The following is a 15414-nucleotide window of genomic DNA, read 5'->3' on the forward strand; positions in this document are numbered from 1 at the left end:
GAAGAAACGAAGGATAGGGCGGGAGAGATGAAAAGAAGCATCGGTGGATCGGGAAAAGCGTAGCAAAGATCGAAAGGTAGGGATGCTGTAAGGGGTTGTGGAGCGTTGGGGATGAGAGGGTTGAAGCGGAAGCGAGCAGAACGGAGGGAAGAGAAACACAGCGATAAAGGGGCGGTAGCGAAAGGGACGAGTGGGGGCTTCCGGAGGCGCGATGGACCATGCGCTTTCGAGTCGGTCAAGGGAGCGTGGATCTTGGAGGATCGAGAAGAGAGGGCGACGGGTGACGGACGACGGGCGACGGGAGAATAAGCGAAAGCGACAGAGAGACGCGAACGCGACGCGTACGCGTACGCGAACGACGCGTCGGTGGGCAGAGAGCGCGACAGCCCCGTGCCGGAAAAATCGGGGTGAGATGCACCCTCGCCTCCACCGTCGCTCTTCAATCGGCCGCGGCGCTTCCACCTGGAAGCACGGCTACCAATCCTAACCGTCCGGCTTGCCGTCTCGTTCGCCACCAGCGATCCATCGATTCAGACCGAAAGCCTTTGCCGCTTTTTCATCGCTCGTACAGCTCGACGAGCCATCTCCTTCCGTCTGGGTAAGAAAGCAACTTTCCTTTTATTTTTCCTCGTTTCCTTGGTGAAACGTTGTCCGTTTTTCTATCGTCGCGCCGTTTCCAATAGCGATCGTGCGCGCGACGTCTCACTGGTCCGTTCGTCCGTTCGTTTTCGGCATTTCCGCTTTCACCGGAGTCGAGAGAAATCCCATGCAGACGAATTTCCGTTTCTTCCGTTCAACGGTTACGTCGTGTCGCGCAGCTTCCTGCTCGAGCTTCCAGACCTAACTGAATTTCACGCCCGAGATTGCACCCTCGTTTCCGCGTGTCGTTCGCAGCTCGCTCGCGTTAGCCGTTAGAGGAACGTTTCCGAGAACGATGGGAACGAAAAGGAGGAAGACGGCAACCCGTTTGGTAGCAATCGCGAAGAAAGCTACTATCTGATATGAAGCTCGCGAGGTTAATAGAGCGATCGGTAACAAGGTTATAAAGCAATCTGCATAACCCTGCCCGGTACTTTGCCCGAGCTGCAGCCTCGTCCTGCACCGCTACGAGCGGTCTCGTAATTACCGGGTATAATGCGATTACCCGATCGCCAGACACGGTAACCGAGAAGCTTGCTTCTACTTCGAACCTCTCTCTGCATCCTCCGCTTCCTCTACACTCTACCCTCTTTGTCTCTCGCTTTCGCCATTTCTCTGCGTCATCGCGTGCAACTATGCACCTACCCGTTTCCTTTCCATTTTCCTTCAATTTTACGCAGAAAAATTCTTTTTCCGTAGGACCAGGGCTTGCGAACCGACGTTCCTATTCGTGTGATTGAACAGACGGTTCTTTGATTAGGTTGATCGAGACTCGGGGTCCGGAGATCTCTTCGGTAAATTCGTTTTTACCGAGAGACGACGCCATCGTAATTTTATTTCGCCTTCTTGTTTGCATTCGATTGTCCGTCCGCTTTCGCGATGCACGCCTTCCATTTCCATCTCCGCGTCTTCAGTTTCGCGTATAGATAGTCCTCTCGAGACTGAGAAGAAACCGTCGATTTTCCAAACGGGATATCGAGGCGTTACGACATCAACGAGTTTCGAAAATGGACATTGAAATTGCTCGCGAACAGCAGCGAATCGCCCAACATGTCTCGGGCTCGATTTAAGCTCGTTATTACGGCTTAGCGATCGCCTTCTTTGCCACCGCTTGCTCCCCCGCACGCCCATCCGTCGTCGCGCGTAAATATTCCACGGACGTTGAACCACTTGCGACAAAGTCGCTAAACCGAGGGTCGTGATTATTTTCATATCGTCGCTCGATCTTAACTCGAACGAATCGTCGTTGCAGTTGTGCGACGCGAGTGCATCTACGAGAACGCTCCATTTTGGAGAACGGAGAAGAACGAGGTGAGGGATAAACCGTGTTCGCTGATCTCGCCGATCGATCGCCGTAAAACTAGGAGGAATCGGGTATTACGAAAGGTTCGCTCGTCTAACCGTTTCCTTTCCTCGGTCGGCCAACTTGTTGACGCGCGAAGCAACAGTTTGCCTTTTAATCGCGTCTCTTGTACGGTGCTCTTTCTTTCTCTCTCTCTCTCTCTCTCTCTCTCGTTCGTACGCTCGAATCGATGAATTCGAAGCGGAACGAACGAAACGCGTACCTATCTGTAAGGTCGACAAAGTTTCGAGAGGCGTGTAATTGTTGCCGAGCGAAATCTAGTTAGCGATCCACTTTGAGGGAAGTCGAGTACGCTCGCGAGATTCGTCGCGATTAATAGCGTTGATTCGCGAGCGACTCGAGTCGCGTTAAAGTTGTCCGAAAGATACGATCGAGCTATTCACTCGGCGAAACACTCGTACCGTTCCGGTTGTTCGGTCTGGCAGCGCTGCTAATTGCTTTTCAAAGTGAAAACTAAGTTTACCAGCGATCGTGAATCGTCGCGTCTCGCGTCTCTCGTCTCGTGTCGCATCTTGTCTCTGGAACGTGATTCACCAACGAACTTTCGACGCGTTTTAACTGCTTATCTCGCGCGAATTACGCGTTATTACGATACTTTGAAAGAGGGAACAAGACGGATCGGTCGACGACTAAAGGTTGTTCGAGGCGAGCCGAGTCCGCGGGAGCGGTCAAGGCACGGCCGAAAGATAAATCGGCGGCTGACGGTCGACGCTTGACGGTAGACACGATTTTTCTATTAACTCGGCCTTTCTCAATATACTCGTTCGTGGAATAAAATCGCGTACAATGAAACGCGTTGCTAGGAGTGAAATGCGAAAATGGGCATTGAGAGAGAGGGGAACGCGAAGAAAAGAGAAGTATGAAAGGGTAGTTGGGTGGGTGTACGAGGGGGAGAGAGCGAGAAGGAGGAGAAGGGTAGAAGCGCGTACGCGTCCATCGAGTCGGGATAACGAGGTCGGATGAGTAGTTGTTGGATCCGTAGTCACTTCATCAACGCGGAGCCAACTAAACTGTCAATCGCAAAACCACTGCCGTGTCAAACCCTTTCGTCGATAGCAGCTAGATCCTACGAGAACGCGCACTCGAAGCATCGATGTTGAACGCGCGATTCGAGGTTCGAGCACGATTAAATTAAACGCTCGCGGTCGCTTATGCGAAAATGAAACGGAAAATTGAAAGTTTCGTCGACGGAAAACAAAGGAGTAAAAGGGTAGGGGATTGGGAAAGAAGTTAAAGAAGCTAGAGAGAAGAAAAGAATCGGTAAAGAGCCGGTGGTAGATACGGTTCGTTCGCGGTACTTCTTCGACGTGATTACCGAACGGATAAGAGAATGAAACGCGTCGGTAGAAAGAGAAAGCAAAGTATCGGAGGGCAGGAGTGGAAAGCGAAAGAAAAATCTTCTTCGGTTCTTCTGGAGAATAATGCACGCACCCAGGGGACCCGGCTTTCACGAGAATGCTGATTGCTTCCCTCTCCATCGATTCTTTTTTTCCCTTAAATCCTCTTCTCCGTCTTCCTCACCCTCCTTCCTGGCCAACGTCTCTGTCCCCTCGAGGCCAGAGGCTCGAGTGCTTCTTCGCGAACCGTTCTCACCGTAACGTTACGCACACGTCGCGACGCCTTATCAATCTTTGACTCGTCCGCAGCAGCCGCCCGCATACTCGAGAACCAAGACGTACGACCCTATTATCCTCTTATCCGTTACATAAAATCGTATGGCGTGCACACGCGCGTACCATCCGTGTGTACGGTCCACCTAACTCGGACAGACGGACAAACGGTGATCGAGAAGTGTGCACAGTGAAAAGTTGCCTTATCTCGCGGAACCAATTCTACTACCCTGACCAAGCGGACTCTTTTTCTTTTGTGCGTTCCGTAAAAATTGCACGACAGGGTGTCAGAGGGGGCAGGGAGAGGGAGAGAAAGAGCGAGGCAGAGAATGCTTCTTAACGAGGTGACAAGGAGAGGAGAGGTAGAAATCGTTGTCGAGCGCCGCTTTAGACGGCCTTAATGGTTTCCTATTCACGGGAAGCGTGCGAAAATTAGCCGAGCTAAAAGCATCGAGTAATCGAGTTATTACGAATAAAAGAGAACCGGCGAGGCCATGGGCTGCGGAATGGTTGCGCGATAGTCCATGGGAGATACCGCTAAAAGCGGCCAATTAACGCCGTTAACTCTATAGCTCGATCATCGAACGACACCGGCTGTTCGATAGCTCGATGATCGCTTCGTTCGAGTACCCGACCCGATTTCGATTAGACTTTACCTACAGAAACGCCTTTTCCTCTATTCCCAGTCTATCCTACATTTTTCTTTCTTCTTTCTCGTCGATTGCGTAAAGTAGCGAATTCTTCGTTCGGGACGTTCGCTTATTGCTGGCTATTTCGCTCGTCACAATGGAAGAATCGTTCGCAGCACGTCGGAAAGTGCTTTAAACGCCGGAAGTTCGACTCGCAGCGTCGCGTTATTCTCGGGATTGTTGGAGCGAACGTAAACGTTCGACGTCGAAGACGTTCCCCTGTTTATCGTCGTTCGACGAACCGCGGAATCCTCTCGATACTATCTACAGTTCGTCTTTGCTACATTTCAGATCGTCGAACGGAAGAGGAAGAAGAGTCGTCGCGAATCAACGTAGGACGAGGATGAGCAGCGGAGAATGGAACGGTTGGTTGCAACGATGCCGAGAATCGCGAAAATTGGTTCTCGTGATCGTCGCGATCGCTTTGCTTCTGGACAATATGCTTCTGACCACGGTTGGTAAGTAACAAATCGTCGACAGAAAAGTGAAAGAAAGGAGAAAGCGATGAAACTTAGCGGAACACCAGAGGAAAGAAAAGTTTGGTTTGCTTTGTGGAAGAAAGGCGGCTCGATACCGTCCAGCGCCAGCGTAATCTTCTCTTCTCGTTGATGAAACGAACTAATTACGCGCCCTCTTTCTCCAAAGATGCTTCGAACGTCCAAATGAAAGTTCGAGTTGCTTCTTTTGTCTACGTCTTTTAGAAATAACGCGTCGAATATGCATGTACGCGTGTAGAGGGGAAACTACTTTGAGGAACGTTTGTTCCTTTACGACTCTAGCAAAATCTGTTATTGCTTTTTTCACTCTATTGCCAACACCTTTAAGAACAATATTCTTGCTCGGTAAAAAGAGCCAACGTCGACCTGCCTACCGTTTCCCTAACTCTCTTTAATAACGATCGGTCCCATGACATCTGGTTGTACCCTCGCGGACCGCCGACTATTTTCGGCTGTCTTTCATATGGTCGATGTCCAGGTTGTAAATCTATCGGAATTGAACACCGTTCGACTTGTACTAAAAATACCTGAACGATGACTGAATTTGTTGGCAATTTTAGGAAACCAATTGTGTAAACAACGAAGTCTGCTGTTCCTACTCGGTTGCCTGTCGCTTTTAGATCTACCTTCATCGATACGCGTTTATAATTGAAAAAAAAAAGAAGTTAAGGATAGAATCGGTCATTTGGATTTTCCAGTTCTTAAACTCTTCTTTGCTCGATCGCTATTTACTCGGTCCGACACGGCGCGCTTTCCTTTATCGCCTCGGCGAAATGTTTAATTCACGAAGCACGCGTCTGTTATACCATATATCCCGGTGTGCGGCCAGCGGCTCGCCCTTCGCCTGGCCGCGGCAATCTCGACGCATCGAATACAGCGGTCGGAAATATACGCGAGGGCAGCAGGCTACGGGGAAAGTGGCGGAATCGAGGGGTCGAGAGGACGTCCGACTCGTTCTGGCAATCCAGATAAGTGGTCATGCATTTATGTAGGGCATACGAAACAGCTTCTCCATCGCGCGCTAACAAATCATGAGATGCGCTTTCGGTACTTTAAACGACCTCGAACCTTTGCCGCCTCTTTAACGCCACCCTTTCCATTTTCTTTTCTTTCCCTTACCCTTCGATCGCGGTCAAACGTTTCTTTGCTACATACTCACCGTTAACCTACAATCTTCTTGCTAGCTTTTCACCCTTAAGACGGGTCCTTTCGCCAAAAATCCTATTCTGACCGGTGACCGTACGCGTACCGTGGACGATCACGAAAGAATTGGAAAGAGAAAAAAAATACTGACTTCGGTTTGGAGGTGCTGGGATTTGAACCCAGGACTTTCAGCATGCGAAGCAGACACTCTACCACTGAGTTACACCCCCGAGTCGATATGAAAGCTCGAGAAACGCGTACTCGTATCGAGTGTGAAATGTTTAGCGTATGATCGCGATCGAGGATCGCCAGTATTTTTCTATATCGTCGGTTTACGAGCTGGTTCGTACGCTGTGCACGTGGTTGAGGCCTGTTGGCATCGTGTCAGGACTAGTGATGGCTAGAACTGCTACTTGTGAATCACGATCATTTTTCACAATGATTCGTGATTTTTCATACTCTCTTCTGATTGGTCGAAAGTAAAAACCGTAATTAACTGGTAACCAGCAAAACTTATGACTAATTGAACGTTCTTTGCTCATTATGCTCAGATATTTCTATACAAGCTATATTGAAGCATTTTATAAAAAAATAGTTGAATGAAGATCAAGATTTACGAAGAGGAATCATACAAGATCACGATCGTGATTTAACTTCATTCACGATCGCGATCGTGATTCTACGATCACTGTGATAAATCACCGTTAGTGATTTTGCACGCCGTCTCTAGTCAGGACCTTTTGTCGTCACCACGTGCAACCAATTTTCTGCAGACAGGCCCTCGAGAGCTTTGAGAACGAAGGGAAACTTAGGCAGTATAACGAGTTAGCGCGTCGTACAAGGAAGGTTCAGACGCAGCATTCTCGAATCGTATCTTTGAAAAATCCATAAACGATCACATCACGCGTTCGCAGTGCCCATCATACCGGAATTTCTGTACGACATCAAGCATCCTAACTCAACGCTGAGCCAACACCTAGAAGGCAATGGCCCCGGACGAACGACGCTGGGAATCGTTCAGCCTACGACCAAGATCGCCTCTACTACAACTTCCAGCCTAATTACCAACCCAAACGGTGCTGGCTCTTCGAACAATACGATCGATTCTCAAACCGAGTTTCTCCATACGACCATTCCTCCTTGCATAGGCATGACTGGTAAGAGATTTGCACTTATCGCGTTTGCTTTGTTACTAATGCTCGTCTCGTTCGATTCGTATGACAGAAAGCACGAACGTTGGGGCGAGTTTGTCAGAGATAGAAGAAAAGAAGCAGCGACATCGCGAGTTACTACAGGAGACGGTCGCCGTTGGCATAATGTTCGCTTCGAAAGCTTTCGTTCAATTGCTGGCTAATCCGATTGTCGGTCCTCTCACCCACAAGTAAACGAATATGTACCTATTAAATCACGATCGACAAGAAACAGTGTCATGCGATTTATTTCGTTTCAGAATCGGCTACAGCATACCCATGTTCACCGGTTTCATCATCATGTTTCTTTCTACGCTGATATTCGCGTTCGGACGAAGCTACGGTATCCTTTTCTTGGCAAGAGCGTTGCAAGGAATCGGTTCCTCTTGTTCGAGCGTATCAGGTAAATCCTATGAATTTTATTCCTTTGCTTTGAAAAGATGAAACAGTTAAGGGCACGAAAGAAATCCATTGATTCGTAGGTATGGGTATGTTGGCCGAGAGGTACCAAGACGACAAGGAACGGGGTAACGCGATGGGAATCGCTCTGGGTGGTTTGGCCCTTGGCGTTCTCATCGGTCCACCATTTGGCGGTGTCATGTACGAATTCGTTGGAAAATCTGCTCCGTTCTTGGTTCTTTCCGCGTTAGCCCTTGGCGATGGACGTGAGTCTCGTCCATTTACAAATCTCTACATTTTAACCCTTTACAACGCTCTCAAATTGCCCTTTCCAGTTTTACAGCTTTTGGTACTTCAACCGTCCATCGTGTACACCGAGGCTGAACCGCCGTCTCTGAAGAGTTTAATCACCGACCCTTATATCGTCATAGCCGCTGGTACGTACTTATTCGTCTACCTTTTCTGGTAGTATCAGTGAACGACGAAATCACGCTCTTTTAGGGGCTATCACGTTCGCCAACATGGGTATCGCTATGTTGGAGCCTAGTCTTCCGATTTGGATGATGGACACGATGGGTGCGAGCAGATGGAAACAAGGTGCCACCTTTTTACCAGCTAGCATCAGCTACTTGATCGGTACTAATCTTTTCGGACCGCTTGGACACAGAATGGGCAGGTTGGTAGATACTCGATCGTTTATTCGTTTATTAAAGTATTAGGAATTGCACAAATTGGAAAGACGGTAGTACCGAAGAATGAAGGAGCCTGAAATACGTCGCCTGGATAGCTCAGTCGGTAGAGCATCAGACTTTTAATCTGAGGGTCCAGGGTTCGAGTCCCTGTTCGGGCGGATTATTTTTTTTGGTCTTTTTATTATAAATATATTCTTATTTATATTATTTTGATACTGTATACATTTTTCATGTGCCGTAGATGGTTAGCTTCCCTGATCGGACTGGTCGTTATTGGTATCTGTTTGATGTGCGTAAGTATCAGGGTAGAAATCCAGGATATTGTGGTTTTAAACGCTCTGCTATGCAAAGGGTGTAAATGTTGATCCCGTTTTTTCTAGATACCGTTGGCTAGAAGTATCGATCATCTGATCGTACCCAACGCCGGCTTGGGATTCGCAATTGGCATGGTGGACAGTTCGATGATGCCCGAATTGGGATATCTGGTAGACATTAGACATACCGCTGTATACGGAAGCGTTTACGCTATCGGAGATGTCGCCTTCTGTTTAGGTTTCGCCGTGGGTACGTAAAAGAGGATCTTGCAAAAAGAAATTTTGCATCGGCCGGGAATCGAACCCGGGCCGCCCGCGTGGCAGGCGAGCATTCTACCACTGAACCACCGATGCTTCTATGTCATCTAGTTCTTTGCAAAAACATTTCGCCGGCTACAACAATGTTATTAATAATCGATAAAAGACCTATCTATCATTTTCTAGGACCTGCATTGAGCGGCACGCTAGTCAACACTATCGGTTTCGAGTGGATGTTATTTGGAATCGCGATTCTAAACTTTCTTTACGCCCCACTAATGTACTTTTTGAGAGCACCACCTACCAAAGAGGAGAAAAAGGTAATTCGATCGATTGATCAAACTGTGAATGAACAAACATATATCATTGATTGCATTTCAGTCATTGATCATTGGCGAAAAATCGTCTGTGCGCTACGTAACGTACCAGAATGAAGAGGACGAACAATAATGGCACCGCGGCTGTTTCTAAACTTTTCTTTTTCCACGTTATGGAGATGCAGCAGCAACGAGTTGAATACAGTACACGAAACATTATTATTTACTTTCTAATCTAACGTTTATTGTACATAAAGGTAGAGTAAATCGTAAGAATAAGTGTGTGCGTTCAAGAAAATCGTACACGTGAACAGCGTGTTACCAAACAAATATGCTGGAAGTTTCCGATTTGGTGGCATAACCGAAGAGTTAGCGAATTTGCACGAAAAAGTAAGTAGAAAATGTAGAGTGACATTTTTTTCCTACGAAGCTTTGTTTCTAAATAAATTCATGTTGAAAATTCATCGAAAATTCTATATTTAAAAGTTGCGGCAACAAGTGGTGATATCTACTGTTTGGTGCATCAAAAACGCAAAAATCACATCGTTTGCTATTCGTTGAAACCAGACAACGCCACGAGTTTATGGCGGGTTTTTTTTAAAATAAGTATTGAAATTTCGATGAATTTTCAGCTTATTCTTTTATGTAGATTTACTCGCTCTGCTGTTGTGGCACTAGGTTGGAAACACCTAGTATATCTACGTCGATTGATCGAGGCACCGATGGATAAGGATACATCGATACGCGCTCGTTGATTCGCGAATCGCGAAAAGTTTTTAGCGCTTCGAGGCCGTCAATTTAAATTTAAATTAAAAATTTTCCACGGAGAACCGCCTACTTTGGATTCCCTGAATGGCTGCAGGGAAACCGTGCCACGGCAATTAGGCATGATGAAGAGTTTTCCGAATATTTGCAAATCTAATCGGTATATAGAATGTTCCACTTATAGGTAATCGCGGATATAATTACGAATGAAGCGTCTCGAGTGTCGAAGATTCTCGCGACTTTGCTTTTCACGAGCAACGAGGAGAAACCAAGAAATCCTGATAATAATAATTAAACCCGAGTTGTTTCTAATTCACGAACGATCAAGCGTTCTCTTGTGAAACGAAACGAACAGTAGTAACGCGGAAACTTTAAGAAAATAAGCGTCGAACCGTTCGACGAATTTGCAAATTACAAGATAAACTATATGCGAATTCGCGGCGGAAAACTCAAGCACGTATCCTTCCCTCGTTTTCCCACCTACATAAATCCGTTCTCTCGTTCTTCGTTCGCGTTCTATCTTTCGGATTAGCTATTCAAATGCATATTATAGATCATAGATCGTAAGGGCGTTACGCCTCGTTTCTTCTAGCGATAGTAGTTCGAAATGGTGTTAGTATAATATTTACGTAGAGTAGTAACGTTAATGAACATTATATATCTTAAAAGTTTATCGATAATCGTGTGTTTGTTGTTCTGGTCGAGAAACGTTGAACGATTACGAGCAACGACGACCGTTTCTACGTTTAGGTCTTAAGCTACACCATGGATGTAGGCGAATCTCTCGAGAAACGCATAGATAACGTTGTTAATTTATTGATCGTTAACGGGCCTTGTTCGGGTCTATTTAATATATTCAAGCAAGTATAGAATATAATGTTGATGCTTATCGATTAAGCAAAATCGTTAGGAGTTGTTAGGAGTTTTCGTGGTACGTTTGACTCTGTAACGTTGTTAGGCGATTGAAACGCGTACGTAGAACGATATGTAACAAAGAGTTAACTGGTGCAGAAATAGAACAGGCTTCCACTGCGAATTCGATGAATCCTCGAGGCTGCGTTGCTCACGCACCTACTCCCGGTAAGAAACGCGAGTCAATTCGATTTGCGAATTCTTAGCGAACGTTCGACGCTGCCGCGGATGTACGATTAGGGAAAAACAGGAGGGGCATGCTGTTCGCGAAAATAGAGATCGAGATATCGAATGATTTTTCAGAATCCAACCCGATCAGAGAATCAACCTCTATCGAGTTACAATATAAAGAGCTTAGGAATCGTAAGGATCGGATCGAGAAACGGTTGAATCGACGTCGTTGTATCTACATAACCGGTACATGTATTATCCATATCAACGTGTTTAAGGGCTCCTTTGGTTTCCTGTAAATATAGTAAAAGTATGTGTATGTCTCTAGAAAGCAATTATAGCAATCTGTAGGTGCATCTATGAAATTAACTTTATTATTGATCGATACAATTTTGCCCGCTGGTTCATCCTCCTTTTCTATTAAAATCAAATCCGCGATACATTCGATGTACCATATAGGTTTTTGTTTGCTTCTTCGAGCAGGCTTCTCGTCGTCGTATTTCATCTGGTCACTAGCGATATGTAACTTTGCAACTGCTTGCCCGCATCGATCGTATTGGAAATCTTGATCATTGAACGATGCGTTTCAAGGTGAGGCTACGCTTTTCAATGTAACTTTTGTGACGCGTCCAAACGAATCGATGAAAAAGCTTAGAGATTAACTCGTCGATGACTGCTATTGTGAACAGACAATAAGCGATACGACGAGGCACGAAAGTACTTCGGCAGCCGGATACAAAACGATCGTTTTCTCGTTGCTAGTAACGATCTCGTCGATAAATCGCGCTTAAAATCGACGGAAAATTGCTTTTATTTAGATGTACGCTCGAAGGAACTGGAGAAAATGAACCTTGTGAATAACCGGTACCGATTCTGTACGTAAGTGTAGGGATTGTTCTATGTTTAACGAGCCACGTGTAATCATCCAATACGATGTTCCCTTATACCTTACGACTGTAGCGAAGCATGTATGTATATTTAATCAGCTGGTGTATGGGTCCGATTTAATGACCGTAAGTGAAACGTACTTGTCGAAGAACAATGAGAATTGGAAAGAAAAAAGAAATATCCTTAAACGATGCGATAGTACGCGCACATATAAATAAACGCGTGTGCCGATTTTTCTGTTTCTCTGTCTCTACCTCTGTATCCGTGTTGTTGCGTAATCGTATCGTCGATGTGAGTAAGAAAATGTGCATTTATCGAAAAAAGAAAAAAAAAAAAAAATGATTTATTTCATTGAGACTCTGAAAATATCGATATCGATGTCTACGATCCCCGTTCACGCTACCTGCTCCGATCGGATGGTTTATTTTCCAGGGAATAGATCGTTATTCCACTTTATGCTTACCGTTCTATAGCATGTTCTATTTACGTGTACATGATTCAAGTATCGTCTACTTAATAAACTACTACGTGTTTAACGTGAACAACAGTATTGCTCTGATCTACGGTCTTTAAAACCGAATCGTTACGAATTTTTCCATTTATCGCGATCGTATATCGGATGATTCTTAATTTCTTCCAATATATCACATTCCAATTTTGTTAATTGTACAATATTTATTTTATTTTATTTATTCGCTAAATATTCAGGGTAGAAAAATATCTCGTTACAGGGCACGTATCGATGAAAATCTTCTGTAAATAAACGTTAGAAATCACTACACGTTTTATAAGCAGAAGAAGAACATCGGTGCAATTACATCGATACGCGATGACGGTACGGATGACCATCAGACACGCATCATCGTTAATAGTTATCGATACGAACAATTCTAATGATAATTAACATTTAATAACGATATATACAAAAACTTGTTACTTAATACTATCGCTGTTATGCATCGTACTCGCAATTACGTGAATATAAATATATATATATATATATATATACACAAATACATATATATTTCATTCTCAAATAATTTGAAACTTACGTAATTACGTAGGTGTATTCACTCGTCGAAAGATTCTGAAATAACCAAGGGAAAGAAGCGACAAAGTGTTTCTTAGCTTTCGGACGATAGAACGTGTCAGCATATAATATCAAACGTATCGAGGACACAACGATCGAAATCAGTCTGACAAGCAAAATGAAAGTTTACAATAATCGTGAGAATTTATGGAATATGATATTCGACGTAACTGTGTATTCAATCCGGTGACTTAAGCATGATATCTTTGAAGAGATAAACAAACGTGTTCTTATCACAATAATCTAGAAATATATAAGTCTAGCATCCTCTGGATTCTGTTCAACCGGACAGTATGGACATTTCAATCTGAAAAAAAATCGGTTTTTCCTTTGATTTATTGCTTTCTTTAATATACCACTTCACCTTCTTTTAATCCAGTATTCTCGTTTCCGTTTCAAAACATACTTGTTTGCGTTGGTAAGCTTATTTAATGCGTCCCTCGAAATAACGTGACCACAAACCAATTTCATCGGCGGATTGTTCTCTGTGCTTTGTTGCCTTAGAATCGGACACGCGAAAACAGAATGATAACGACCCTGTTTCCCCAGATCTATTTCGATCTGTATGAAAAATATCCTTTAATTAACGTATCGTTGCTTCTCGATCGTTTTCACGACGACGGTTACTTACCGGCAATTCGTCTTTTCCATTCCAAACGGTATTTACCTGCCTTTGTTGCATCACTTGCTTGATATTCAAAAGTGTCGGCAACGCGGTACAGCCAGCGTTGATGCTAAAACAGACAACGGTACAGACTTTTTTCTCGGTTCGTGGTTTTCTTAATGCAACAGACGATGAACGGGTAACGTACCACACTGAGAGAGGACTGTCTAAGCTTAAACCAAATAAGGTGCACGCCTCTCTTGTGAACACATCGTGAATATCGAGCCACAAAGTGGGATCTAACAGATGACTGTAAGGGGATGATTGTATTCCGTGTGGTAAATAGAGTAGCGTTCCCATTAATGCTTGTACTTCTTTCCCGTGACGACCAACGTACTGCGTGAGATTTTGTCGCGCGTATGCTATTGCTTCCGTTTGTTTGCTAGGACCTTGCTGAATCAGTCTTATGAAATGTAACCTGTGCAATTTAAATTCGAGCGAAGAATTCTACAAAGAAAATGTTTCGTCAAACAGATAATGCCGTACAGATAATGATAACGATGTGGCGCATACTTGTGCTAAAAGTGCTTCCCGGTGTTTTTTAGCCCATTCTAGCGCAGGTTCAAGGTTCCTTTGTTTTAAACAATCCAGAATGTAATTTAATTCTGTGAACGGTTCTTTCGTTCCTTCGTCCGTTTTAATCCCAGCTTCCTGAATCGAACAAAGAATTTTATTTTTTTATTCAAACTGTAATCGCTAAACATAGAAATATTAATTCGGTACACTCGAGCTAACTTACAGCTGCTAATTCGGCTGCGATGTCCAACATTCCGTGACGATAGAAATGTTGACAAATTACTTGATTTAAAAGATGAGTCTTTTCTGGACCAGAGAAAACATCTTCTCTACTGGTACTAGCAAAATCAGCCGTAAAATTTCTGTCTATTGCTTTTCCCACTTTTGAGACAGAACCGTGTAATTCTCGATGTTCAGTGGTTAAACGATGAACGGTTTCGCAAACCTTTTTCATTGCATCTTTCAACACTTGCACCTGAACTGGTGTTAACTCATGATCAGGTGGTACTGAGAACAAATAATATCGCTATTAAATCGTATATTAATCGTATGTGCAATAAGAGTATTCATTGTTTTCACTAAACGATGATTAAGAAACGTTTAGTACAAAGAAAAATCTTAAATATTGTCTTACAGAAGAGGTTAGACTCAGACCAAAAAGAAACATTTAAATATGTATGTTTCAGGTTAAAATTCATCGACACAACAAAGAAATGTTTGTCGTGTACCATTTACAACTTTCTAGAATCTCTTCTACTTTCGTAAAACGTATCTCTGGTACCAGAATCTGATAACTATTTTTTTGCTTGATGAATTGTCAACGAAACACAATGTTGTAGGAAGATGAATCGTATAGCTTACCTTCTGCGAATTCTTTTTTTAAAGATTCAATATGATTTATCAAATCTTGCAATACTGTCTCTGCATGTTCGTTTACCACACCAAATTTTAGTAAAATTTTGTCAACTTCACGTTCAACGGCATTACACGCCTCCATTATTGTTTTTCTTGGTTGATATCGCGTCACTACTTGTCACTTTTACTTTATGCACAATCACGTATATGTATAGGCGTATATGCTTGTGTCACATACCACACGTAAGTGCGAACATCAATTACAAATGCGCGTGCATATGCACCTATGCATTCTTGCACAGCAAAAAGTGGACAAGTAAACACGAAAGTATAACTCTGTGGTATAACCTATGTTTCTATGCATTACATATATATATATATATTCAATGCACGCGCGCGCACGCGAGTATTACATTCTATACAATGGGTGCGCTCCCGTTCT

General features: G+C 44.2%; 2 protein-coding genes and 3 non-coding genes across 9 annotated transcripts; 2 read left to right on the top strand and 3 right to left on the bottom strand.

The window, feature by feature from the left end:
• Positions 1 to 331: 331 nt before the first annotated feature.
• Positions 332 to 11390, top strand: Vmat (Vesicular monoamine transporter). 4 transcript variants are annotated; one of them, XR_004581364.2, is made up of 13 exons: positions 1797 to 1950; positions 4593 to 4759; positions 6856 to 7098; positions 7166 to 7322; positions 7392 to 7534; positions 7614 to 7796; positions 7866 to 7967; positions 8032 to 8206; positions 8464 to 8515; positions 8603 to 8786; positions 8981 to 9114; positions 9176 to 9501; positions 9761 to 11390. XR_004581364.2 is itself a non-coding variant. In XM_034323837.2 (12 exons), exons 2-12 carry the CDS (start codon positions 4645 to 4647, stop codon positions 9242 to 9244), a joined length of 1557 nt encoding a protein of 518 aa, XP_034179728.1. In that variant the 5' UTR covers positions 332 to 598; positions 4593 to 4644; the 3' UTR covers positions 9245 to 11390. The 4 variants fall into 4 exon arrangements, 3 of the variants coding, with proteins under 3 accessions (XP_034179728.1, XP_034179727.1, XP_034179729.1); XM_034323837.2 differs by lacking the exon at positions 1797 to 1950 and adding an exon at positions 332 to 598 and having other exon boundaries at positions 9176 to 11390; XM_034323836.2 differs by having other exon boundaries at positions 9176 to 11390.
• TRNAA-CGC (transfer RNA alanine (anticodon CGC)) lies at positions 6100 to 6171 on the bottom strand. The gene has a single exon. It is a non-coding gene; the product is annotated as a tRNA-Ala (tRNA).
• On the top strand, positions 8308 to 8380 carry TRNAK-UUU (transfer RNA lysine (anticodon UUU)). Its single transcript has one exon. It is a non-coding gene; the product is annotated as a tRNA-Lys (tRNA).
• TRNAG-GCC (transfer RNA glycine (anticodon GCC)) lies at positions 8820 to 8890 on the bottom strand. Its single transcript has one exon. It is a non-coding gene; the product is annotated as a tRNA-Gly (tRNA).
• A 776-nt stretch (positions 11391 to 12166) lies between the features above and the next one.
• On the bottom strand, positions 12167 to 15277 carry Sou (required for meiotic nuclear division 5 protein souji). Of its 2 annotated transcripts, none has more exons than XM_034323842.2 (7): positions 14979 to 15277; positions 14341 to 14624; positions 14115 to 14252; positions 13750 to 14048; positions 13569 to 13671; positions 13344 to 13498; positions 12167 to 13265 (listed from the first exon to the last, which is right to left on the bottom strand). In XM_034323842.2, exons 1-7 carry the CDS (start codon positions 15112 to 15114, stop codon positions 13181 to 13183), a joined length of 1200 nt encoding a protein of 399 aa, XP_034179733.1. In that variant the 5' UTR covers positions 15115 to 15277; the 3' UTR covers positions 12167 to 13180. The 2 variants fall into 2 exon arrangements, with proteins under 2 accessions (XP_034179733.1, XP_034179734.1); XM_034323843.2 differs by having other exon boundaries at positions 12167 to 13244; positions 14979 to 15274.
• Between the last annotated feature and the right edge of the window lie 137 nt (positions 15278 to 15414).

The sequence above is a fragment of the Osmia lignaria genome, chromosome 11 (assembly GCF_051020975.1).
Source record: "Osmia lignaria lignaria isolate PbOS001 chromosome 11, iyOsmLign1, whole genome shotgun sequence".
NCBI classification, from domain to species: Eukaryota; Metazoa; Arthropoda; class Insecta; order Hymenoptera; family Megachilidae; genus Osmia; species Osmia lignaria.

Coding starts and splice junctions, on each gene's coding strand:
- Vmat (XM_034323837.2), top strand. CDS start 4,645: ATGAGCAGCGGAGAATGGAACGGTTGGTTGCAACGATGCCGAGAATCG. Junction 8,207..8,463: donor CTTGGACACAGAATGGGCAG/GTTGGTAGATAC, acceptor CATGTGCCGTAG/ATGGTTAGCTTCCCTGATCG. Junction 9,115..9,175: donor CTACCAAAGAGGAGAAAAAG/GTAATTCGATCG, acceptor ATTGCATTTCAG/TCATTGATCATTGGCGAAAA.
- Sou (XM_034323842.2), bottom strand. CDS start 15,114: ATGGAGGCGTGTAATGCCGTTGAACGTGAAGTTGACAAAATTTTACTA. Junction 14,625..14,978: donor AAAAAAAGAATTCGCAGAAG/GTAAGCTATACG, acceptor ATTTGTTCTCAG/TACCACCTGATCATGAGTTA. Junction 14,049..14,114: donor GGGAAGCACTTTTAGCACAA/GTATGCGCCACA, acceptor TTTTCTTTGTAG/AATTCTTCGCTCGAATTTAA.